Consider the following 19,546-nt stretch of genomic DNA (forward strand, 5'->3'; position numbering starts at 1 on the left):
AGCCCTTATCACACCCCTGGGTGCTGTAAAATGAGAAGTAATAAATTTGCTCCGTGGGATCACAACTTGCTTCCTGTTTTTTGGATGTTTTTATGTAGCACGCAGGTGGTGGGAGTGCTGGGAGATGCGGTGATCCCCTCCCTGGGGTGCGCTGGGCCGCGAGTCACCCAAGCGTGGCAGATGCGGTGTCTCACGCCCTGTTCTCCTCAGAGTTACTGTGAGATAGGTGCCAAATATAGCAGGCAGCTGGAAAGGGCAGGGCAGGCCCATGGAGGGGGGGCAACGGTGCAAAATTAGGAGGCATATCCGAATTTGGCTGGAACGAAGCCACTGAGCTCAGCTGGCCTAAGCGGAGCCTGGACAAATACCACGAGCTAAGAGTTTGCCCTTGATTTTACCCTCTCCTTTGTGGTGGGACTCGTGGCTTTGCTTTTCCGGGCTGGTTTAGACCCCCTTTGTCAGTTGGGACCCCCCAGTCCCTCGGGCTCTGTCAGGGCCAGCAACCCTCACAGCGAGCTGTAATGCATCCCCCCCCCCCCCCCTTTTCCTTTTCATTCCTAGCGCAGCTTGGAAAGGGAATCCAACCCCAGGTGAAACTTTTATTTTTGGCTGCAGACCCTCTGCGCTTCCCTTATGCTTCAAGGAAGCCTCAGGGTGGCCGCTAGGGTGACCCCCCCCCCCCCCAACCACCACCTCCTCAGGGGACTGCGCTGTGAGGGGGAGCGGTCCGGGGCGCCATGTCGGCCCGGCCCCGGCCGGGCGGTGGCGGTGGCGCCCTCGGACTTCCTCGCCGTGGCAGGGCGCTGTGGCCGGCGGCAGCGGCTTCGCAGCCCGCCCCCCGGCTGCCTGCGGCGCGCACGCCCCTCGCCCGGCCGCTCTTCCCCGCGGCTCTCCGGGTGCGTCGTGTGACCCGCTTCCCCCCCCCCCCCCCCCCTTCCCGCGGCAGGGGCGAGGGCCGGGCAGCTTTCCCCCGCGCCGATGTCCTCCGCTCCCGTGCGGTCCCCCACGCTGCGGCCCCACAGGATGAAGAAAGACGAGTCGTTCTTGGGCAAGCTCGGCGGGACGCTGGCGAGGAAGAAGAAAGCCAAGGAGGGTGAGTCCGAGGCACGGTGAATCCACAGCCGCGCCTCTCGCCGCGGCTCTCCCCGTCCCCTGCCTGTCGCCCCGGGAAGCCGGTGGTGGAAGGGGGAAGGCGGCGGGGCAGAAACCCCCTTTGTTCCTTCCCTAGGGCGGGTGAGCGGGGGCAGTGGGGCGGGGGGCGCCTCCCTGCTCTCGCCCTCCCCACCCCGGGCGGGGAGCGGTGGCGCCGGGGCGCCGCGTGCCGCCCGCCGGCGCCCAACGGTCGCCGGCGGCCGTTGGGGGGCGGTTGGGGGCGGCGGCCGCCGGGTCCCCCGCGCACCGCGCCGCTCGGCTCCTCGCTGCCGCGCCCCGGTGGGGGGCGAGGGAGGAAGGGGCGTGAGGGGGGTGGGGGGGGACGACGACGACCAACTCGGCTGCTGCCCCCCTCCCCCCCGCCCCGGCCAGCAGCTCCTCTGCTTTTGTTCCTCCGTCGCTGAGGAGGGGAAGCCCAGAGCCCGCTTGCTTCTGTAAGATAAACTTTAGGGAACAAAGGAGGTTGTAGACGGCTTTTTCTTCTAGCCCGAGTGTGAAAGTTGAAACGGGGGAACAGTTATATCCACCCGTGTTTTGTCCCAGGCCTGGTTTGGCCATAGGTTTTACCTATTGGAATGGGTACTTTGCTTAGCGTGCTTTCTTTCTTTATAACCAGACCAAAATATATTTAGCCAAAAAAAAAAAAAAAAAACCCTCAGCCCCCAAGCCCCCAAAACGTGGCGTGGATCACTGATACCGGGGGATATAGCGAGTGCCTTAATTCAGGTCGTCACCGTTGTGTTTTGCTGGTGTGGTTATGCCAGCCGGGCGGTGCAAAGAAGTTTTAGCTTCCCCCTTTGGTGTGGGGAGCCTGGAAGAAGGTCTGGGAGAGCCCAGGTAAGCTGCACCAGCGTGAGGGATGCTTTGCCGGTAGTGCATACCCGTAAACCATCTACTTACACCAAACGCTGGGCAGAGATAGCGCTATTTACTCTGAAGCAGAACAGTTTTTTTATAGATAGGGAGCCCTCTTGTTGCCGTCAGACTTGATAAAAGTGGTCCAGCCCTGTATACACAAAACAAAACTTTCCTCAGAATGGTGTCTCCTTTTAGGACAGCTTGTTCTGTTGGCCTTTCGTTCTCTGCTTGACCAAACACCAGCTTCTGTGGAGAAATTCCTCCTCTGCGTTATTCACAGACCGCTGCAGTCCGCTAGCAGGAAATCGGAGCGTGGTTTCCTTACGCTGTAATGTGATTTTGAGTTTCTGGATGATGAGTCTTGGCCTTGGTTCTGTTCTAGTGTCAAACGGGGGTAGGATAAGGAAGTCCTAAGTCAAGTCTCCTTTCAGTTGGCCATGGAGCAAGCACATGTTTGCCCATGTTGAGTCTATTAATTGCCCCTAATGTTTAGAAGACAGCTTTTTAGTATTTACAAATAAAATCCTAGGCTTCAAAAGTTGGCTTAAGAAAACTGCTTCCCTTTTCTGCTGCTGGCTGTTTTGGTGTGGCTTACTGGTATTTCCTTTGTTACCTATTTTAATCAAGTTTCTCAGCCTTGGTTCTGCTGAAGAACGACAAAAGCAGTCATGCCTTTCTGATGATGTAATTTACTTCTAAAGGAAGACGGTGGAGAAAAGTGATCTCCAGTAAGGAGTGCTTTGAAACTGTGCATTTCATTCAAAGGCTTTTTGAACCTTAGCAGCTTGGCAGTGTCCCTTCCTAAATAAGCAATTACAGCATTGTAAGTCTAAGGGGACAGATTGCCACAGTCTCCTTTTAGAAGACGCCACCCACTCATTTTGCTGAATTTTCCCATCATTTTGCTAACTTCCTTTGGGGCCACAGTTCCTTGGCTGTGGAATGGCCTGTTTTAATTTTGGTATTTGTCGTCGGTGTTAGTGGCGAACTGCTACTGTGGTAAGTCATGCTTTTGTTAGTGCAATGGAAAGGAAATTGAAACATGTGACTCTTTCATCTTTTTAATTTGAGTACGCCTTTCAGTTTGCAAATATGAACAAAGAAAAGAATATTTGGAAGCCTGTGGGGCTACCAGTTGTTTATAACATATTTACGCCCAACACTGTGGTGCTACAGGCAATGGAGGCCCTTCCTTTTAAGGGGAAATGGCTTTCAACCCTTTCACTTCTTCCTCAATAGACGTTTTAAGGCCTTGGCAAGTCATGTTTTGCACTTCTGTATTCAACCCAGTGTGGTATCTCCCTCAAGTGCAAACTCTCCAGGCCACAGCTGTGAAGCTGGAAGGGAAGGGACTGAGGGCTAAGTCGTGGAAAGGTGACAGGGTGGGGGTTGGCATCCGGCGGAGAGAGGATATTCCGTAACTTGAACTAGGACCTGAGCAGCCGCAGGGGCAAATTTCGACGCTAGAAATGAAGTCTTTATATGTGACTGAAATACAAGTAAGTTGGACAGTCACCCAAGTGACATTCCTTGAATGAATCGATAGACCATTTAAGGGGAACATGGTGAACTTTTGTTCTGTGCTTGGGAACCACTCTACATGTGCAGATTTTCCCTGCTCCCTTTGGACAAGGGGAAGGTCCGCAAGGTCTAATTGATAGATTTCTGGTTGGTTTCTCTGAGTGGACCAGCAGAGGTCAGAATGGTCTTCTAAGACTATATATTGTCAGCTGTTTGCATTAAATAGTCTCAACAACAGCAAACCAACATGTTGCCCCTGTCTCCTCTCTTTCTAATAGCATGAAAAGTAAGCAAGCTGGAGAGCTCCATACAAATATTTCTTGCTTTTGTATCTATTTCCTGTCTTTTGTATCTTAACCTAAATGCTAGCCTGCTATCACTGTTTCAGGTATATTAATATAAAGACCATTAACGTGGTCTGTGAAACACTTGTAATCCAGTTATATGAATCCTTTTAGTCTGCATGCATGACTTGTCCCTGGGCTACATAGCTCAGAGATTCTTAGAATGGAAATGAAGAAGTTTTTGTTTGTTACCTAGGGTCATTCTTTTTTTAATCGTGGGTGCTAGCCATGACATAAATATCAATAACGTGTGGCTAACGCCCCATAAACAACTTAATTTAAATAATTTTTGGCTAACTACTTTGTAACGTGCTATAATCTATCTTCAGTTAGGTTGTATTTGGAAAACAACGTTCATTAAGTGCGTCAAGACCATTGTAAATGCATAACATTGCTTTATGAGAGGACAATAAATAAAGCTCTTAGGTACATTGGTGATAGTAATCACGGTAGCATTTGAAGTCTTTACCATAGCATGTGAACAACTTTTCCGCTAATTTTGCTTTAGTTGTATGGCATGACATAGTGATTTGTCAGTGAATGCTTGCGGATGAGATAGGGTTAACATTTCAGATTAAATTCCTCAGATTGTTTAAATGTTTGAAGAAGTCTGAATTTATACCTTAAACCTTTGCTTTATACTATTACACCTATATTTATGAATATAAACTGAACTGGCTCATTAGTCCACCCTGGCTTAAAAACGAAAACAAAACCCCTTGTTCATTGGGAAACTGTTTTTAGTCTGATTTCCTATGGCTATACGGTGTGTGTAATCTCACTGTCTGTTTGGCTCCTCCCTTCCTTTTCCTTCCCAGGAATGTTTTCAACTCCTAGGTTGGCTAAAAATGCCCCTGAGAGAAAACTACGAGTCTTAAGGGCCAAAATGGGTGACCAGTTAGAATAGCACGACCGTAGTGGAGCCCACTGAAGGAAAAATTGCAAATGAGTTCAGCCCTTGCCAACTAGTAGGGAGTCCGCATGGGAGAGAAACTGTCCAAAAATGGAAGCATCTATGGGGAGGGCACTGAGCAGAATTTTACATTTTTAATATTGCAGTCAGTCATCACATGCATCCTTAGAGAGGCAGATTTTGTTAGTTCTGCTATTCATGCAACCACTAGGGTTTTAATAACTTTTTTTTTTCCAAACCATGTAGAAATCTGCATAAAATATAGGAACGCCTGACATTACCATGACATGGCTCTGTCTTGGTGTATCTTGGACCAAATCAAGGTGTGCTAGATCTATAAGGTGGTTAATAAACTTTAACCCATCTGTTCACAAGCTCCAAATTCTACTTTAAATACCTTAGGAAACTATCGTGGTGCCAGCAGGCCCCACAGGATACAGTTTGCAAGATAGATGATCACTTAGCTTCTTTTCAGACCCAGTAGAAGATGCTGTTTTGGACAGTGCTGTATTTTGTCTTGATCTGAAAAAGGAGCCTAAAAAAAATCTCCCCTTTCCTGTTAGTCAAACAAAAGCGATATCTTTCTACGGAAATAGAGGAGGTGAGTGTTTCGCTGCAAGTTTCACTCCTTGCCTACTTGGAAAGCTTTGTTTTCTTTTCCTTATTACAGACTGTAGGAAAGATTTGAACAGCAGTTATTTGGCTAAGTGAACCTTCTATTATCATAGCTAAATGTGTGTGTGCGTGTCTATCTGTGCAGCTTATATGAAGGAGTCAATGAGAGAAATATAACAGGCTTAATTACTGAGTGTTGTTTCCCAGTAACACGACTGAGGGTTGACATAGAGGTGAAGAAACTGCTCCAGAAAAGAGCAACGTCTTGTGCCTGATACAATGAATAGGCACGGGGAAAGGAGAGTCTTTCCAATGCTACGGAAGGCATAATTGCTGTGACAGTAGCTGAATAATATGAGGTTTTTATGCCTATCAGGGGACGTTAAAGCATTGTTCTTGCGGTCTGCGCCTCAGTGATACAGTATAGCTATGAAAAGTTTGCTGTTGTGTTTGCCAGCAGGCATGCCAACTTGGTAGATAGCTTGCTGGGTGGGTGCTTCACATCACTGGAGCTCAAGGTTTTTTTTCTCAAAGGAACGTGTTTATTGCTCCCTGTGTTCTGCAGGGAGAAAAACTGGGGGAGCGGAAGTGAAGTGACTTGCTCAAGGTCATCTGGCAAGCCAGTGATAAAGCCGAGGAAGAAAACTGTATTTCCTCAGTCCTCTCTGGTACAGTGATACCTACGCCAAGGTGCTGCATAGTCTGCCTGTTTCCCACGTCTCCACACAAACTGAAACCCATCTCCAACTTCTTCAGGTGGAACAGCTTGCAGTGCCCAATTCACTTTGATTTCCTAGCGGGAAGGACATGAGGAAATAAGCTCAACAGCAGAATTAAATTGAAGGAAACAGTTTCCTTATCATTCCTTTGAAATTGGTGGGACTGCTTGTGTGAGTAATTGCTCTCTGGAGGGAGGAAGAAGTTCGGAAACAAGTTCCTCAGACCGACTTCACTGCTACTACTGCTGTCTACTTCTTTTCTTTAATGCATTCTGTTGTGCAGTCTCCAGAGATGTGCCTATGTAAACACACTGCAAAAAAGTGAACTTCTCTGTCTCAGCTTGCTAAAACTTTTCTATAGCCACTGCCTAATGGCTGCTTGAGACTTTAAAAAGAAGTATTTGAGTTTAAAATGATTCTGAAAGATGCCTTTTAAATAGAGCCTAGAAATATACAGGCATCTTTAACTCACAGGTGGGCCCTGTGCTTGCAGTATTATCCATGCTGGGGATTTGTCCTGGTCACAACCGTTCTTGGCTCTTGCAACTTGTGTTTCATACTGGCTGTGCCTGTGTGTCGTACCTTATGAGCTGGTGCTGGTAGAGTAATTGCTCTAACCTGTCCGGTGTAGAACAGATGAGACTTTGGAGCTCACCTGGTGCCCAGAAACCTCAGGATGGAAGCGAGTTGCTGGTGTGGTGCCTGCGTTCAAGCTTTTGTCCTCAGGCATGTCTGCGTTTCTGGCTAGCAGTCAAGTACCAAGACACTGCAGGGTGTTGGCTAGTCTTGTGGTATTTCTCACCCCAACAGGAAGCTTCATGAGCAAATCTGCCTCTTGCAGATCCTTGAGGTACAATCTGAGATAAGCTTCTACCGATTGCGTCTTACCATCTCGTGGCCTGCTATTTAATGTGCTTTTAAGGCTCTTCCTTTCAATAGACTGGTTGTAGAACTCACTCCTAACTTGACTTACTTGCCATGTCTGTAGTAGGTGGCAGTGAATCTTCGTGCAATGGAGAGACTAATAGAGAGGAAGTAGGGTCCAATTCTGTGGGCCTGGTTCACACCAATGTTTGCTGCAGCCTGAGAGAGTATTTGGCTGGGGGAGTACATTTCTACAACAGAATGTGCTGTTGCTGCTGTAATATTTGAATAGAAGATGAGGCGGATGCTGGTTAAGCGGAATTATTTGCTTTTTAGGAGAGAGATTTACTTTAAAGTTGTATTGAAGTTATGTACCTTTCTAGCTATGTATATAACTAGAGAAACAGTGTACGGGCATACACAAATTCAGGTTGAACTTAGGAATTCCTTACTACTGTTAATTTGAACAGAAAGAGACTAAAATTTCCTGTCAGGACTTATTGTGCAGCCTAGTTGTTGAGTTTCTCCTATAGGGCTCATTGGTACCTCTGACCAGGTCTGTTTTAAGTCTTTCGTTGCTAGAGCAATGCCAGCTGGGGTTATGAGATTCTATTCTGGCAAAAGTCTTACAGTAGATAATACTTTATGTCAGTGTCTCAACCCAAATAAACTTTATATGCAAAAGACTCCTGTGACGGTGTAATCAAAAATGAATTTTGCTCCTAACTGCATCTAGACGCGGGTGGCTCAGCCAACCCAACTTTAAGTATAGACAAGGCCTCAGTGAGAAAGCGTTTTGGATAGCAGTTGAAAGTTTTCTTCTAGACAGGATGCAGTAAAAGTCTGCAAAATAGCTCTGTAGCTTTAACAGTGGATTGAAAAATTAACTTTTATTTTACAAAGATGGACATTTTGAAGTTGTTTTAATTTAAAAGTAGAAATCATTAAAATAAGATTAATTGCAAGAACACCATTATTTTTTATCATAAAACTGTAGCGAGGTTGTTATTAACATTCTTAATTCACCGAAACCAGAGTTTCGAATTCCTTAAAACAGTAATGCCAAGAATGGGAAATGGACTCCTTTTCTTCTTAAAAATCAGTCCACCCTTACTTAAAGGCAATCTTCCCTTGGTATCTATTTATTTTAATTTATTCTAAAGGATTTATTAACGCTAATATTTTGGGAGACGCTTCCATAACCTGGCATCTGGATGTTTCTGTTTTGAGGAGCCTGCAGGGAACCCTGTGAGACTATGGCATAGGGAGGGCTGGACACAGACCTCATTTGAATGGGAGGAGCAGCAAAGTCACAAATTTATGCAGTGCCTGTGCAGACTCATTCAGCCTTTAAGAGTTGTAATATTTCAGGTTTCTTTGTTAATGTAAACGTGTTCTACTGATTTGCATGGTGGCAATGCAGGAGTACAGAAGATTTAGTATACCTGTGCATAACAGCGCTAACTATTTTTTTTGTGTTCTTTAAGAACAGCTATGGGCCAGTTGATCCAAAACCAGTTGAAGCTGATGGAGTTTTTCTATGTACTGCTTTGAGCTTTGGATCATGCCTTGATGTTAAAATATCCTGGGAGATTAGCAGGTAAACTCCTTCCATTGCAAAAGCATATCGGAACAACTTGTTGTTGAGGGATCCAGGCTTACGTGGTCTGTGGCACAGCCAGCATGACACAGAGTCTGCTGGCTACAGGAGTTGGTGATTTACAGCTTTGCTGTTCAGCTGAGATGAAAATTTTGTGTGTGTGTGTCGTGCATGCAAATGTCATGAATACAACTGAGGAGACTCAAGTTTGTAGCAATAGAAGGTATTTGGATGCCACATTACTGTTACTTTTCAAAGGGAATTGAGTGTTGAAATCTCTTGGGCACCTCTAGAACCTTGGCCTGTGGATATATACCCAAGAGCGTGTCTGTGTTGGGGTTCCTGGGGCACGACGGCGTGATGGAGACAGTAGAGAGGTGTATCGTAAGGAGGAAGAGCTTTCTGCCTTTCGGTGTCTCACACTCTGTTTATGGCCATTGCTACACTTGCTGCTGTTGGTAACAGGGAAGCCTTTCTGCTTTCCTCATTAACGCTGGAGCCTTGTTCCATTTCCAGGATTGTCAGCCTTTCTGTGTCCTTATGTCACTGGGCCGAGTTCTTTGTTGCAGCAGCGCAGCAGCGGACTAGTGGCTATCCCTCAAACTCCTCACAGTTATTTCAGGAGACCTGGGGGCACAGCAAGAAGGAAGGAGGGGGAGACAAGTTTCCCAAAGCCTTTTCCTTGTGCTGACCTCTGCTCGTGATAGCAGTCATGACTCCAGCAGAGCTCAAAGTTCCTTGAACTAAAGGGATCTGGGTATTTCGTTGCAGAAGCCAGCGACTTGAAGGTCAGCTACATGGCTCCAAAGAAAGACCTGACCTATTTTTTCAACCTGTGCCAGTGTCTGTTGGGATGTGAATGATGGTATGGGTTTTATTCTAGTTAACTGTCATTGTGTCCACTGATAGATGCTTTTCTCTGCGCAGCCCTCTAATTGAGCTGTACTGTGCGGTGACTTTAGTAGTTGCTTAACCCCTCCCTTGTATGTTCTCTATCTGGTCTGTGAAATGTGTTATATATGTGCATTGTCACTGATGAAACCTAAGTTTTTCCCCTAGGGCACTGCAAAATCAACTGATGCAGTTGTCAGAGTAACTTGCAAAGTATGCACGTCTGCAGCAGATTTTCCTATGGGTGAACGGCATCAATGGGGCACCCCTTGCTTTCCATGCCCTCCCTGCGGCTATGGGGTAGGTGCCTTTGGTAGCTATCATAAGTTGCATCGGCACTTCTCCCACTGGGCTGAGGGATGAGAGAGAGAGAGGGAAGCGTGGCATGTGTTACAGTGAGGACAAGAGAGGGTGGAAGGGAAGCACTGGCAAGGCAAGCCTTGGGAGAGCCCTGCTCTTTAGGGGGCAGTTCCAGGCATTGACTCCTGGTACCTCCGCTGCAGGACACGCTGCTTGGTGGGACTGCACACTGTCCCTACCGCTGCAGGAGGGACCATATGCATGGGATCTCAACCAGCAGTTCTCACATGGGCAATAGTGTGACCCCTGTTTGTCTTTGGGGGTGGGCTTGGGTTGAAGAAGTGGGAACAGGAACCTCTGTATTGTACAATGAGTAAATCAGTAGCCATGTGATCTCTCCAGGATGAAGGGTATTCAGCTTACTCAAGTATAAACTTCCTAATTTGGACTCTTCTGTTTGCCAAGTACAAAGCTGCAAACCGAAATTTGTGACTTCTGCTGTATATACAGTTTAGCTGGAAAAGAATTGTGGCTAACATATGTGGTTTTAGGGGTTTGTAATTTGAATCTGGCTAACTTTTGCTCTGAAAACCAGATGTACAGAGAACATGCACACCTGGCAGTATGTACTGGCCTGGAGTGGTGACTATTCTTCCGTATTCTTTGGGCCGTTAAATCACCGTCATTTCCTCGTGGAGGAACATATATCTGCACAACAAAGCTTCTAATTATACATATTGTATACACAGTTTGTTTCCATACACCACCTGCAGACCCCAGTCTAGGAACTTTTGGCCCAGAGGGGAGAGCATGAGACAGGATTCTGGTTTTGGCTTTGTCAGTGGATCTCAGTGGGATCTCTGGGAATTCAGTTTTGCCTCTCCAAACTGAGCGTTTCTCCAAATTAAAAAAGGCTCCTTTGTAATCTCCTGAGATCTATCTGGCAGTCAGGTATAACTCTCATAAAATCCCTTTTCAGTGCATGCTGCATTTTGGTTATAAAAGAAGCAAGCTGTTCTGGCTCCTATGAATTCCGGTTCCTCCTTTATTACTTCTTACTTTCAGTGATTGAACAGTAATGAAATATACTGAAAAACAGAAACTATGTTTTCCGTTATAGCTGCCATGTGGCCTCATTACAGATTTCTAATTAGCTGAGAAGGTTGCATGCACAACTTATTTGGAGTAAGGAAAGAGACTGTGAGAGCTAGAGGAGGAGGAGAACTATTCTGATGTCTATGTGGAGTACGGTGTCTATTTCTCACTGTCTTTAAATAGAAAAATGTGTGATCCTCAAAGTGTCTTCTCACTAGGTCTGTTTGGCAGCTGTAGGCATATGTGTTATTAAACAGATGCAGAGACTCCTGTCATTTTAAAATAGAATGCTTTTGTTTATTCTCAGCCTTGCCTACTCTAGCAAATGGATTTAAGAGATAGTGAGGCTTTGCAAAATCAACAGCATTTTCTTCTTCAGAAGTGGTAGAATAGGGCACAGTACCAGGACATCCAGGCTTGCATTTTTTCCTTAGCATTCCTCTTCAATAATTGTCCTTTGGGATTACTGTTTGTCTTATTCCCTGTATATTGCTCCCGTTTTGTTACAGTGAATTGATTCCATTGGAACATTAGCCAGGATGCAAAGCGTGGATAAGGATAGATATATCTTGGATCTACGCTAAATTTGGTCTTTCAAGGATTTTGACCCTCTAGTTAGGTAATTAATTAGGCTTATGTAATGGAGCCCTATCCTGGAGAAACTGTAGATCTTAACTGGGTGCAGGATGTCACGCTGGTCCTGCTGTAGCAGATGACTATACCTGGGAGCCAGCCAGCCAGCTTCTGCCTCTACAGCAGCTCTGATGCTATTTGCCACACAAACTTGTATGCAAAAGTGGAGAGACAGTCACAGCTGACCTCATCTGGTGTGGCAGTAGTCCATTTTCAAGCTGGACCTCTGGGTGTCCTTCAGACCCAAGATTTCTCTGGTTCTCTGGAGCTGGATTCTTCGAGGATCCCCTGTCAGGGAGGTAGATGAATCGTAATGGGAAGGGAAGAGATACTGGTTTTGAGTATCCATGCTCTGCTGTTTGACTGAAGGAGAAAAGTATGTATTCATTTCCATGAAGAGTCCAGGGTAACTGGGTGCTTGTGAGAAGATTTTTCTCCTACTGCTCACACATATTCAGACTGATAGTTTCCCTCTTTTACTTGACTATTTGCGATGCACTTAGATTACACTGCTGCCTTGAAAATGTCCACTTTTACTGCAGTACTGCTGCTGTAGTTGTACGAACGCAGTAAGGCACCATCATTTTTATTATCACCTTAGATTCTAAGCATCACTTTACTTAAGCATCGTTTAGTTTAAAAACCTAATTTGTGGTGTCTGTTCCTTTGTCATCGCTGCTGATACCAGTGTTATGAGCTGAGGGTGTGAGAAGGCTAAGGAACTATATTTGACCATGATGTACTTTGGTGTTTAAGTTGCGTGTTTGTTTTGTACAGTCTTTCCAAGTGTTTATTTCTGATCCCTCCCTTCCTGTCATTTACATGTACCACATGGATCACAGGTACCAGCATCTGCCAGGTTAGTTCAGCACCTGCTAAAGAGCCTTTCTCCATCTGCTCTTGAACCAACAGGGAATGAGTTTGGATTTTCTTTTCTGAAGACAAATTGATACAAATAGTAATTTCTCGTGATTGACTTTTCTCCCCATTAATACTATTACATGCAGATGCAATACCACCTGGCATCTTGGTAGAAGGCATCCTCACTTGTTACCTGTATTTGCTAAACAAAGGTGATGTTGATGCACTGGTTGTTAAAAGAATTTCTCAAAGAATAAAAACACAATTGCTTTGAAACTCTTTGAGCTGGGGAATTCCACCTTTTTGCTGAATGCATGGGAGATGAGCACTGTTCTTCCGTGGAAGCGGAATAATTTGCTGTGTTGCAGCATAGCTAGTCGCATGATTCTGTAAAGTGGTATTGGGAGTGTGAAAGATTTTATGTCTGTTATATTGGAAGATTAAAAACACACTAACTAATTCCTGTGCAGGAAAAGGAGGAAAAGAGATCCTCATGTCTGCCTATGGCACTGCCTGTGTTATATGATCTGTCTATCTGCTCTATCCTGGGACCTGCCCTATTTAATATCCTTACTGATGACCTGGAGGAGGTGATGGAAGGCTTGCTCATACAGTTTGCAGATGACACAAAACTGGGGGGACCAGTTGATACATTCGAGGGCCGGGCTGCTGTTCAGGAGACCTGCACAAGCTGGAGGAATGGGCCGTCAGGACCCCTGTGAAATTCAGCACAGACAGACGTGAAGTCCTGCACTTGGGAAGGGAGAAGCCCTTGCAGTGATACAGGCTGGGAACTGCGTGGCCGCGAGGCTCTGCTGAAAAGGCCCTTGGGGTCCAGCTGGGCAGTGAGCCGAGCACGGACCAGCGGCGTGCCGTGGTGGCAACGAAGGCCAACCACACCCTGGGCTGTATGAACAGGAGCATGGCCAGCAGATCCAGAGACGTGATTATCACTCAGCGCTTGTTCCATCCCGTCTGTAACGCTGTGCCCAGTTTTGGGCCTCCCCGTACAAGGAGGACATCACTGAACTGGAGCAAGTTCAGTGGAGGTGGCCACCGGCATGGCTGGAGCTGGAGCACTAGTCCTGCGGGGAGGGGCTGAGGGAACGAGGCTCCTTCAGCCTCGGGCAGAGAGGGCTTCAGGGGGCTAATAAGCAGCCTGCTGGTACCTATGAGGAGATTATCGAGAAGATGGATCCAGGCTCTTCACAGTGGTGCGCAGTGGAGGATGAGAGACAGCAGGTATAAAGTGAAGCAAGAGAGATTCAGACTGGGTAAAAGGAGAAACTTTTCCATGATGAGGGCTGCCAAGCAGTGAAACAGGCTGCCCAAAGAGAGATGTAGTCCCTATCCCTGGAGTTTTCAAGATGTGGCAGAATGAAGCCCTGGTCCCATGTCAGAGCTGACTCTGCTTTGAGCAGGAGGTTTGGCTGGAGACCTACTGAGGTCCCTTCCACCTGAATGATTCTGTGATCTTATGTGGTTCCTTGGCATCTTAGATCCATCCAAGGCTGGAGAACGTGTATTTCTTAAATAGTGTGAAGTCTGTGGTGTAACGATTTATGAACATGTGAGTACAGGAGCGTGTGGTGGAATTGTGATTTCTCATCATGGTCTTTTGACTTTTTGCATTAGGTACTGAAAAAGGTACCTTTTTCTTTCTTTTTTTTACACTCTCTAACCTTTTAGTGAGAAGAAAAGCACACATTCCATTAAGCAGCCACTCTGACTGCCGCCTGCTGTGAGGATGAGTCAGAAAGGTAGTGCAGTTAGAAAGAGCTCTTTTGGGATTGACCAGTAGCTGAGCTTTAAAGTCTTTAAGATATCTAGCCCTGCTGGAATGCCACCTTTTCTAGCACATAGGACCTGATATTATCAATGCAAAGCCTTTAGAAGAGACCACAGAAAGCTAAAACTGCAAACCATGGAAAACTCTGGTGTGCTAGCTAAAAACCAAATAATATAGTTGCAGGACTTCTTGACGCTTAGTGAAATGTGAAATTATTTTGTACTTTTAACTTGTTTTGAGTTGATTCTTGGGCTGGCTGTTGTTTCATTACTGCGTTTTGTTAGCCCTTGAGGGCTGTGGCTGGGACTGGACTGGAATGGCAGTTGGAGGCCTGGGATCTGTTCTTTCTATGTGATCTTGGGCACCTCAGGACATGGTAGTGCCTAATTCTTATTTAAACAAGGGAGAATTAAGCATCTGAATATTTTTATGGCAGTCATTGCTCTCACTACACCTTTCACTCTTGGATTCTTTTATCTGACTGTGGGCTCTTTGCATTGCAGACTTTCTTGTACCGTGAGGTTTGTAACACTTACCCCTGAGGTACTTGTCTTGGCAGGCTCCCTTGGTGCTGTAAGCAATGAGTAAAATAATTTCCCCAAATATGATGGTCTGGAAACCACTGAGAAAACTTCTTTATGTTTTGCAGAGTCTGTTTGTGTAGTGAGATATTTCGGTTCATTTTCATATATTGCTTTACTGCCCTGGATGCGGATAGGTAACAGGAAAGGTAGAGATGGGCAGGAACATCCTTAGTATGCATACAGTACTCTGAAAAATGTGTTGAGTTTTTAGGATAAAGTTCCTAGTCTGAAGGACTGCCTCTCCTGCTATTTGTCCTGGGTGTTTTGTTGAACTGAAAACAGTAATTACTAGGAAACCTTAAATATTGGTGTCGCAAATGTATGAGGGTTTTTCCAGGCTTTTCCTTGTCCATCTTGGTGACCTTTGTGCAACTCCAGCAATTAAGCATATGCACTGTTTGTGGTTTGCAGGATCATTTATCTCAGCTTATTCTTCCTGTAGAGTCATGTTGGAGGAGCAAAAATGTTGCTTTTGTTGACTTGCAAGTCATAGCTGTAGTCTCCTTTCCATCTCTGTGAAGCTGGGTTGTTGATCTCTCCTATCAGCTGGAAAAGAAAGTGCCCTCCTCTTACAGGTTGCGTCCATCTGCCATCACTGCCTTCGGAAGTGAGTCTGTTACTCTGTACTTCTCTTGACGTGTTCGGAAAAACAAGCAGCATAAAAATCTTTTCACGTTTGCACAGTAGACTGCTTTTGGTGGTTGTTAGTTTTAGGTGCCTTCATAACGGGGGGGCGAAAGATATGGGGAATACAGTAAGCTGAAGCGGTAAAACCGCTCAGACTGTAAGTTAACTAAATGAGTTTCATTTAGGTACCTACAAATAAAGAGTCCTATCATGTGAAGGAGGTGGAGGGAAGTCTATGGAGGGTGTGGAAACCAGCTCAGTTGTAGGAGGTGTTACTGTGAGCTGCAGTAGTGACTTTTCTGATATCGAGTGTTGTGCTTGATGAAGTTTGCACAGTTACATTTGTATATGAGATCAGAGATAAAGTTTATAGGAGGCAGTAAACTTAAGTGCTGTTTTCTTCCTGATTTCTGCATAATGGAGAAAACAAGGGTTGGATTATGGACTATGACTCTCCATTCCAGAGTAGTGCCGTTAGCTCTGCTTCTGCCCAGTTGTCTCTCCTTTGGTGGTTTGCTTTGGCTGGACCCATCAAACGTGATTACCTTAAGTAATGAGCTGATTCAGAGTTTTGGAGCTGCTTTTAATTAAAGAAGTTTTATTGATGTATGACACGAATGGAGATGAACCTTCTTAGGTAGGGATCTCAGACTGAGTTCCTAGTCGGTGAACATGCTGCTCCCTACCTGCTTGTGTCTTATCATCTTCAGTTAAAAGAAGCATAGGAGAGTACTAAGGACTGTATAGCAGCATACTGTGTTTCATGGAGAACTGATAGTAGTAAATTTAAAATGCCTTGCAAGTTTGCTAACAGAAGTAGATTCAGGCCAGAAATCTCCCTTAATTCTTTCCTCTTCTTATCAGAGTTTTTTGTTCCTTATGTTCTTATCAGGCTGCTTTGACTCCACATATTTCTTTCAGATGGAAGTTTCCCTGGTGCTCGCACACTGTGTTTGGGGAGGACATATTCCTCCACTATTGCTTCATGGGAAGAAATGCCCTTTTGTATGTTGTGGTGGAATTTTCATTGGGCAAGGTTGAGAAAGTACATTTTTCTCATTTTCAAGCGGAGTTTGTGTCTAGAGGGGGTACTGGAGTGCAGGTTTTCCTAGTTGGTTTCAGGATTCTTTCAGGATGCAGTTACTGCCTGTGATATTTGTAGCCTCAGCCTGGCTTTTCCCTGTCAAAAAACTGTTCATTGCAGCAATCTCTTTATGAGTTCAGGACAACACAAGTGCCAAAGGTATGCACAGTTCACACCTTGGAGCACAGAAGCTGTATAGTTTTGGTTTGTATTATGTTAGTGCTTAGGAGCCCCAGGCAAAGGATACGAGGTACTTTACAGATTTATTTTTTTCTTCCTTAGAAATAAAATACACAACTGAGGGCTTAGGACCCTCTTTGTCTGAAAAATTTTCCCATTTTTTAACAAGACTGCACAAAAGTTAGTGCAAGAGGCAGAAAAACGTGGGAGAAGACTCTCACGTCCATAAAGTGAATGAGTGCAATGTGTTTAACTTGTGGGGTTTTGCTCTCAGCCCAGTGTTCGTTCCTGGGCTCTGGATTACACACAGCACCTAAGTGCAGGGGACTGAGCTGTAACAGTCAACATGCATCTGAGAATAATTAAACATATTTACAAGTAAAGAATCGGGTTTTTTGACTACTCATTGCTCATCTGTGTAAAGGGGAGTGTTGTTCCATTTATTGGCAGGGAGGACAAAATGTCAGAAGTGATGGCTGGGAGATGCTTACAAATATCAGGCATGGGGAAGGGCGATTTAAAAAAAAAAGGACATTTTCAAAGCTGGGGGATTGCTGCTGTGAGGTCAGTGCAGGGAGTGTGAAGCGCAGCTGACTGGGTCAGTATGTCTTCTCAGTCCTGGGGGGCTTTTTCCATACATGAAAACCTGACCTGCACGGCAGTACCTTCGTGAATGCTTTAAAACACCATTCTTGTCCACAACCTCATTTTTGCCTCCTTTCTTCAGCTGGCAGTAGTGTTTGTGTGTCCACATAGTGAAAATTATCTTTATACTCCCTTTTCCCCCTTGTTTATCAGGTTAGTTTCCAGCCACACTGAAACCCCGCTCTGTGTCACGATGTGGCTTCTGCAAACACTCGTGCCAGGAAAAAGGAAGGGGTGAGTGGCAGTGAGGGACAGAGGGAAGCCTGGAATGTCCTTTTGCTGACAGCATGGATGCATGCCCAACGAAAACAGCCGCCCGCCTACCTCTGGCTTAAGACATTAATTAGAGAAACAGGAGAAAGATGAGTCCTGAGTCCGACTTCTAGTTTTAGCTCTGTGGCTCTCTGTATTTTCCTGCCAAACCTGCATCTAGCATTTCTCCCTCGCAGAACCGATTTCTAAGGATCCCTAGTTAAGTATTTCCTAAATGGACGTTACGCTGGTCACTTAAGCTAAACAGAATGGGACTAAAACAGGCAAGCAGCTTAATGCTGAGAGGAGTTTCTGGCCTGGTCCTTTGGTAGCTGTGGGGCTTGAATGGGATCAGTGTGACTGCTAGAAAGAAGACCAGAAAGTCCTCCCTACTTAGGCACACCGGCTCTTCTTGGCTTTTATCACTGTTTGTTTATGCTTTGCGGCTACCGGTCAGCTCCTGCTCTGTCAATTGTTAGCAGGGCCAGATTAATATCTTGAGAATATTTTTAGTTATTTCTGCAGTGTAATAGCAATGGTAATCAGTTCTGCTTAGTTGACTGTTTTGCTGTCCATAGCTGATAGACTAAAGTAAGATTACCCAGCATAAGTCATTACCGGCAAAGAACAGGAGCCTCCTTCTCTCCTTGATGGCATGCGCCAGCGCTGGCATTCACAGGGCTGTGCAGTGAGCTGAAGCAGGGAACTGATCCAGCGGACAGCAGCTTGCTATTTGTGGGATTGGGATTTCTTGTGGGATTAAAGTGGGCCGTGTAACCATGGCTAAGGATCTATCTGCTTAGTAAGATTCTCATTTTCTCTCCCTCTCTCTCTCTCTCTCTCTCTCTCTCTCTCTCTCTCTCTTTTTTTTTTTTCTGATGCAGTGTTTTGTTGTCAGTGTTAATGCCCTTGAAAACTGCTTTGGGTTGCTGTGGTCTCTTTATTGCTCTTCTTTTCTAAGCTATTTCTTCTCTTCTTTTCCCCATTCTGTCTTAACACACCCTTCCCCTTTTAAATAAGGCTGGTACTTGTGTAGGCCTGGCCAGGACAGCTGTAGCAGGGTTATGCTAGTTGTCTCAGCACATCTCCCGATTTCACCCACCAAAAATGCAAATTCTTTTTTAATGAAAATAAAAAAAAACCAACCCTCCATAGATGGATAAGAATTTTCATGGGAAAACCACTGAAAACAGTATTTCACCCTCCCAAACAAAACAAAACCCCAGCTTTGGGTAAAAGTTTCTGACTGGCTCATGTCAGGTACCGTGATATTGATTTATATATATATGCGTGCGTGTATGTGTGTGTGTGTGTATACACACACGCATATATATAACCTATGACAAAAATAAAGGGAGATCTTTTGCTCTCTTAGTCACTAGATAGACCACTAGTCTTTGTAAACTTAACACATCCAGGCAAGCAAGCGTAGCCTGCTCTTTGCAACTAAAACAACAGGATTATTACAACCCTTTCCTAAAAGCTTCCCTTTTTAGCTTTAGCTAAAGCTAAGTTATAGCTTCAAGGTCTTCCCATTTCTTTAAGTAACAGCGCCTAGCTGTTGTGATTGCCTTGTCTATCTATCGAGGCAGACAAATAATTTTCTTTCTTACTGTTGTTCTGTTTTGAATGCAGTTGCTGGATACAGTGCCTTTATGTGGATTTGATCAAGTCTTTGCCTTTGATCTGCCTGGGATTGTTAATTCTCCATTATAATTAATAGAGGCTTTGTCGTTCTCCTGCAGTCTCTGTCAAAAGATCTCAGAGCCTTTTGTAAATGTTAAGCAATTAGTATTGCAGTCGCAGACTGGTAAATTCTGTGTGTGGTCTGCTGCTGGAAAAGGGACAAAGAGCCTCAATGTATCAGCATGCGCTACATTTGGGGCTGGTTTGGAATTTTCCAGTGTAACAGCATTTATTGGAAAATGCCAGTTTTTATAAAACTTGGTCTTTTGTATTTCTAGAAAACTTTCAGTTTTGAAGACTTCTTTTTGTGAAAGGCTTTTAGGTGTCAGGTAG

General features: G+C 45.3%; 1 protein-coding gene across 2 annotated transcripts in view; it reads left to right on the forward strand.

Annotated features, from left to right (window-relative positions):
- The first annotated feature begins 703 nt into the window (after window positions 1–703).
- PARVB (parvin beta) overlaps window positions 704–19,546 on the forward strand; it is a 69,976-nt gene continuing 51,133 nt past the window's right edge. Inside the window, exon 1 of one of the 2 annotated variants that reach the window (XM_068951266.1) lies at window positions 704–1,093. In XM_068951266.1, coding sequence (XP_068807367.1) covers window positions 979–1,093 — 115 coding nt within the window. In that variant the 5' untranslated portion in view covers window positions 704–978. Of the gene's footprint in view, window positions 1,094–15,218; window positions 15,347–19,546 lie in introns of those variants that run through there. The other variant, XM_068951276.1, reaches the window with a different exon arrangement.

Source organism: Struthio camelus, chromosome 1 (assembly GCF_040807025.1).
Source record: "Struthio camelus isolate bStrCam1 chromosome 1, bStrCam1.hap1, whole genome shotgun sequence".
In the NCBI taxonomy this organism is placed as follows: Eukaryota; Metazoa; Chordata; class Aves; order Struthioniformes; family Struthionidae; genus Struthio; species Struthio camelus.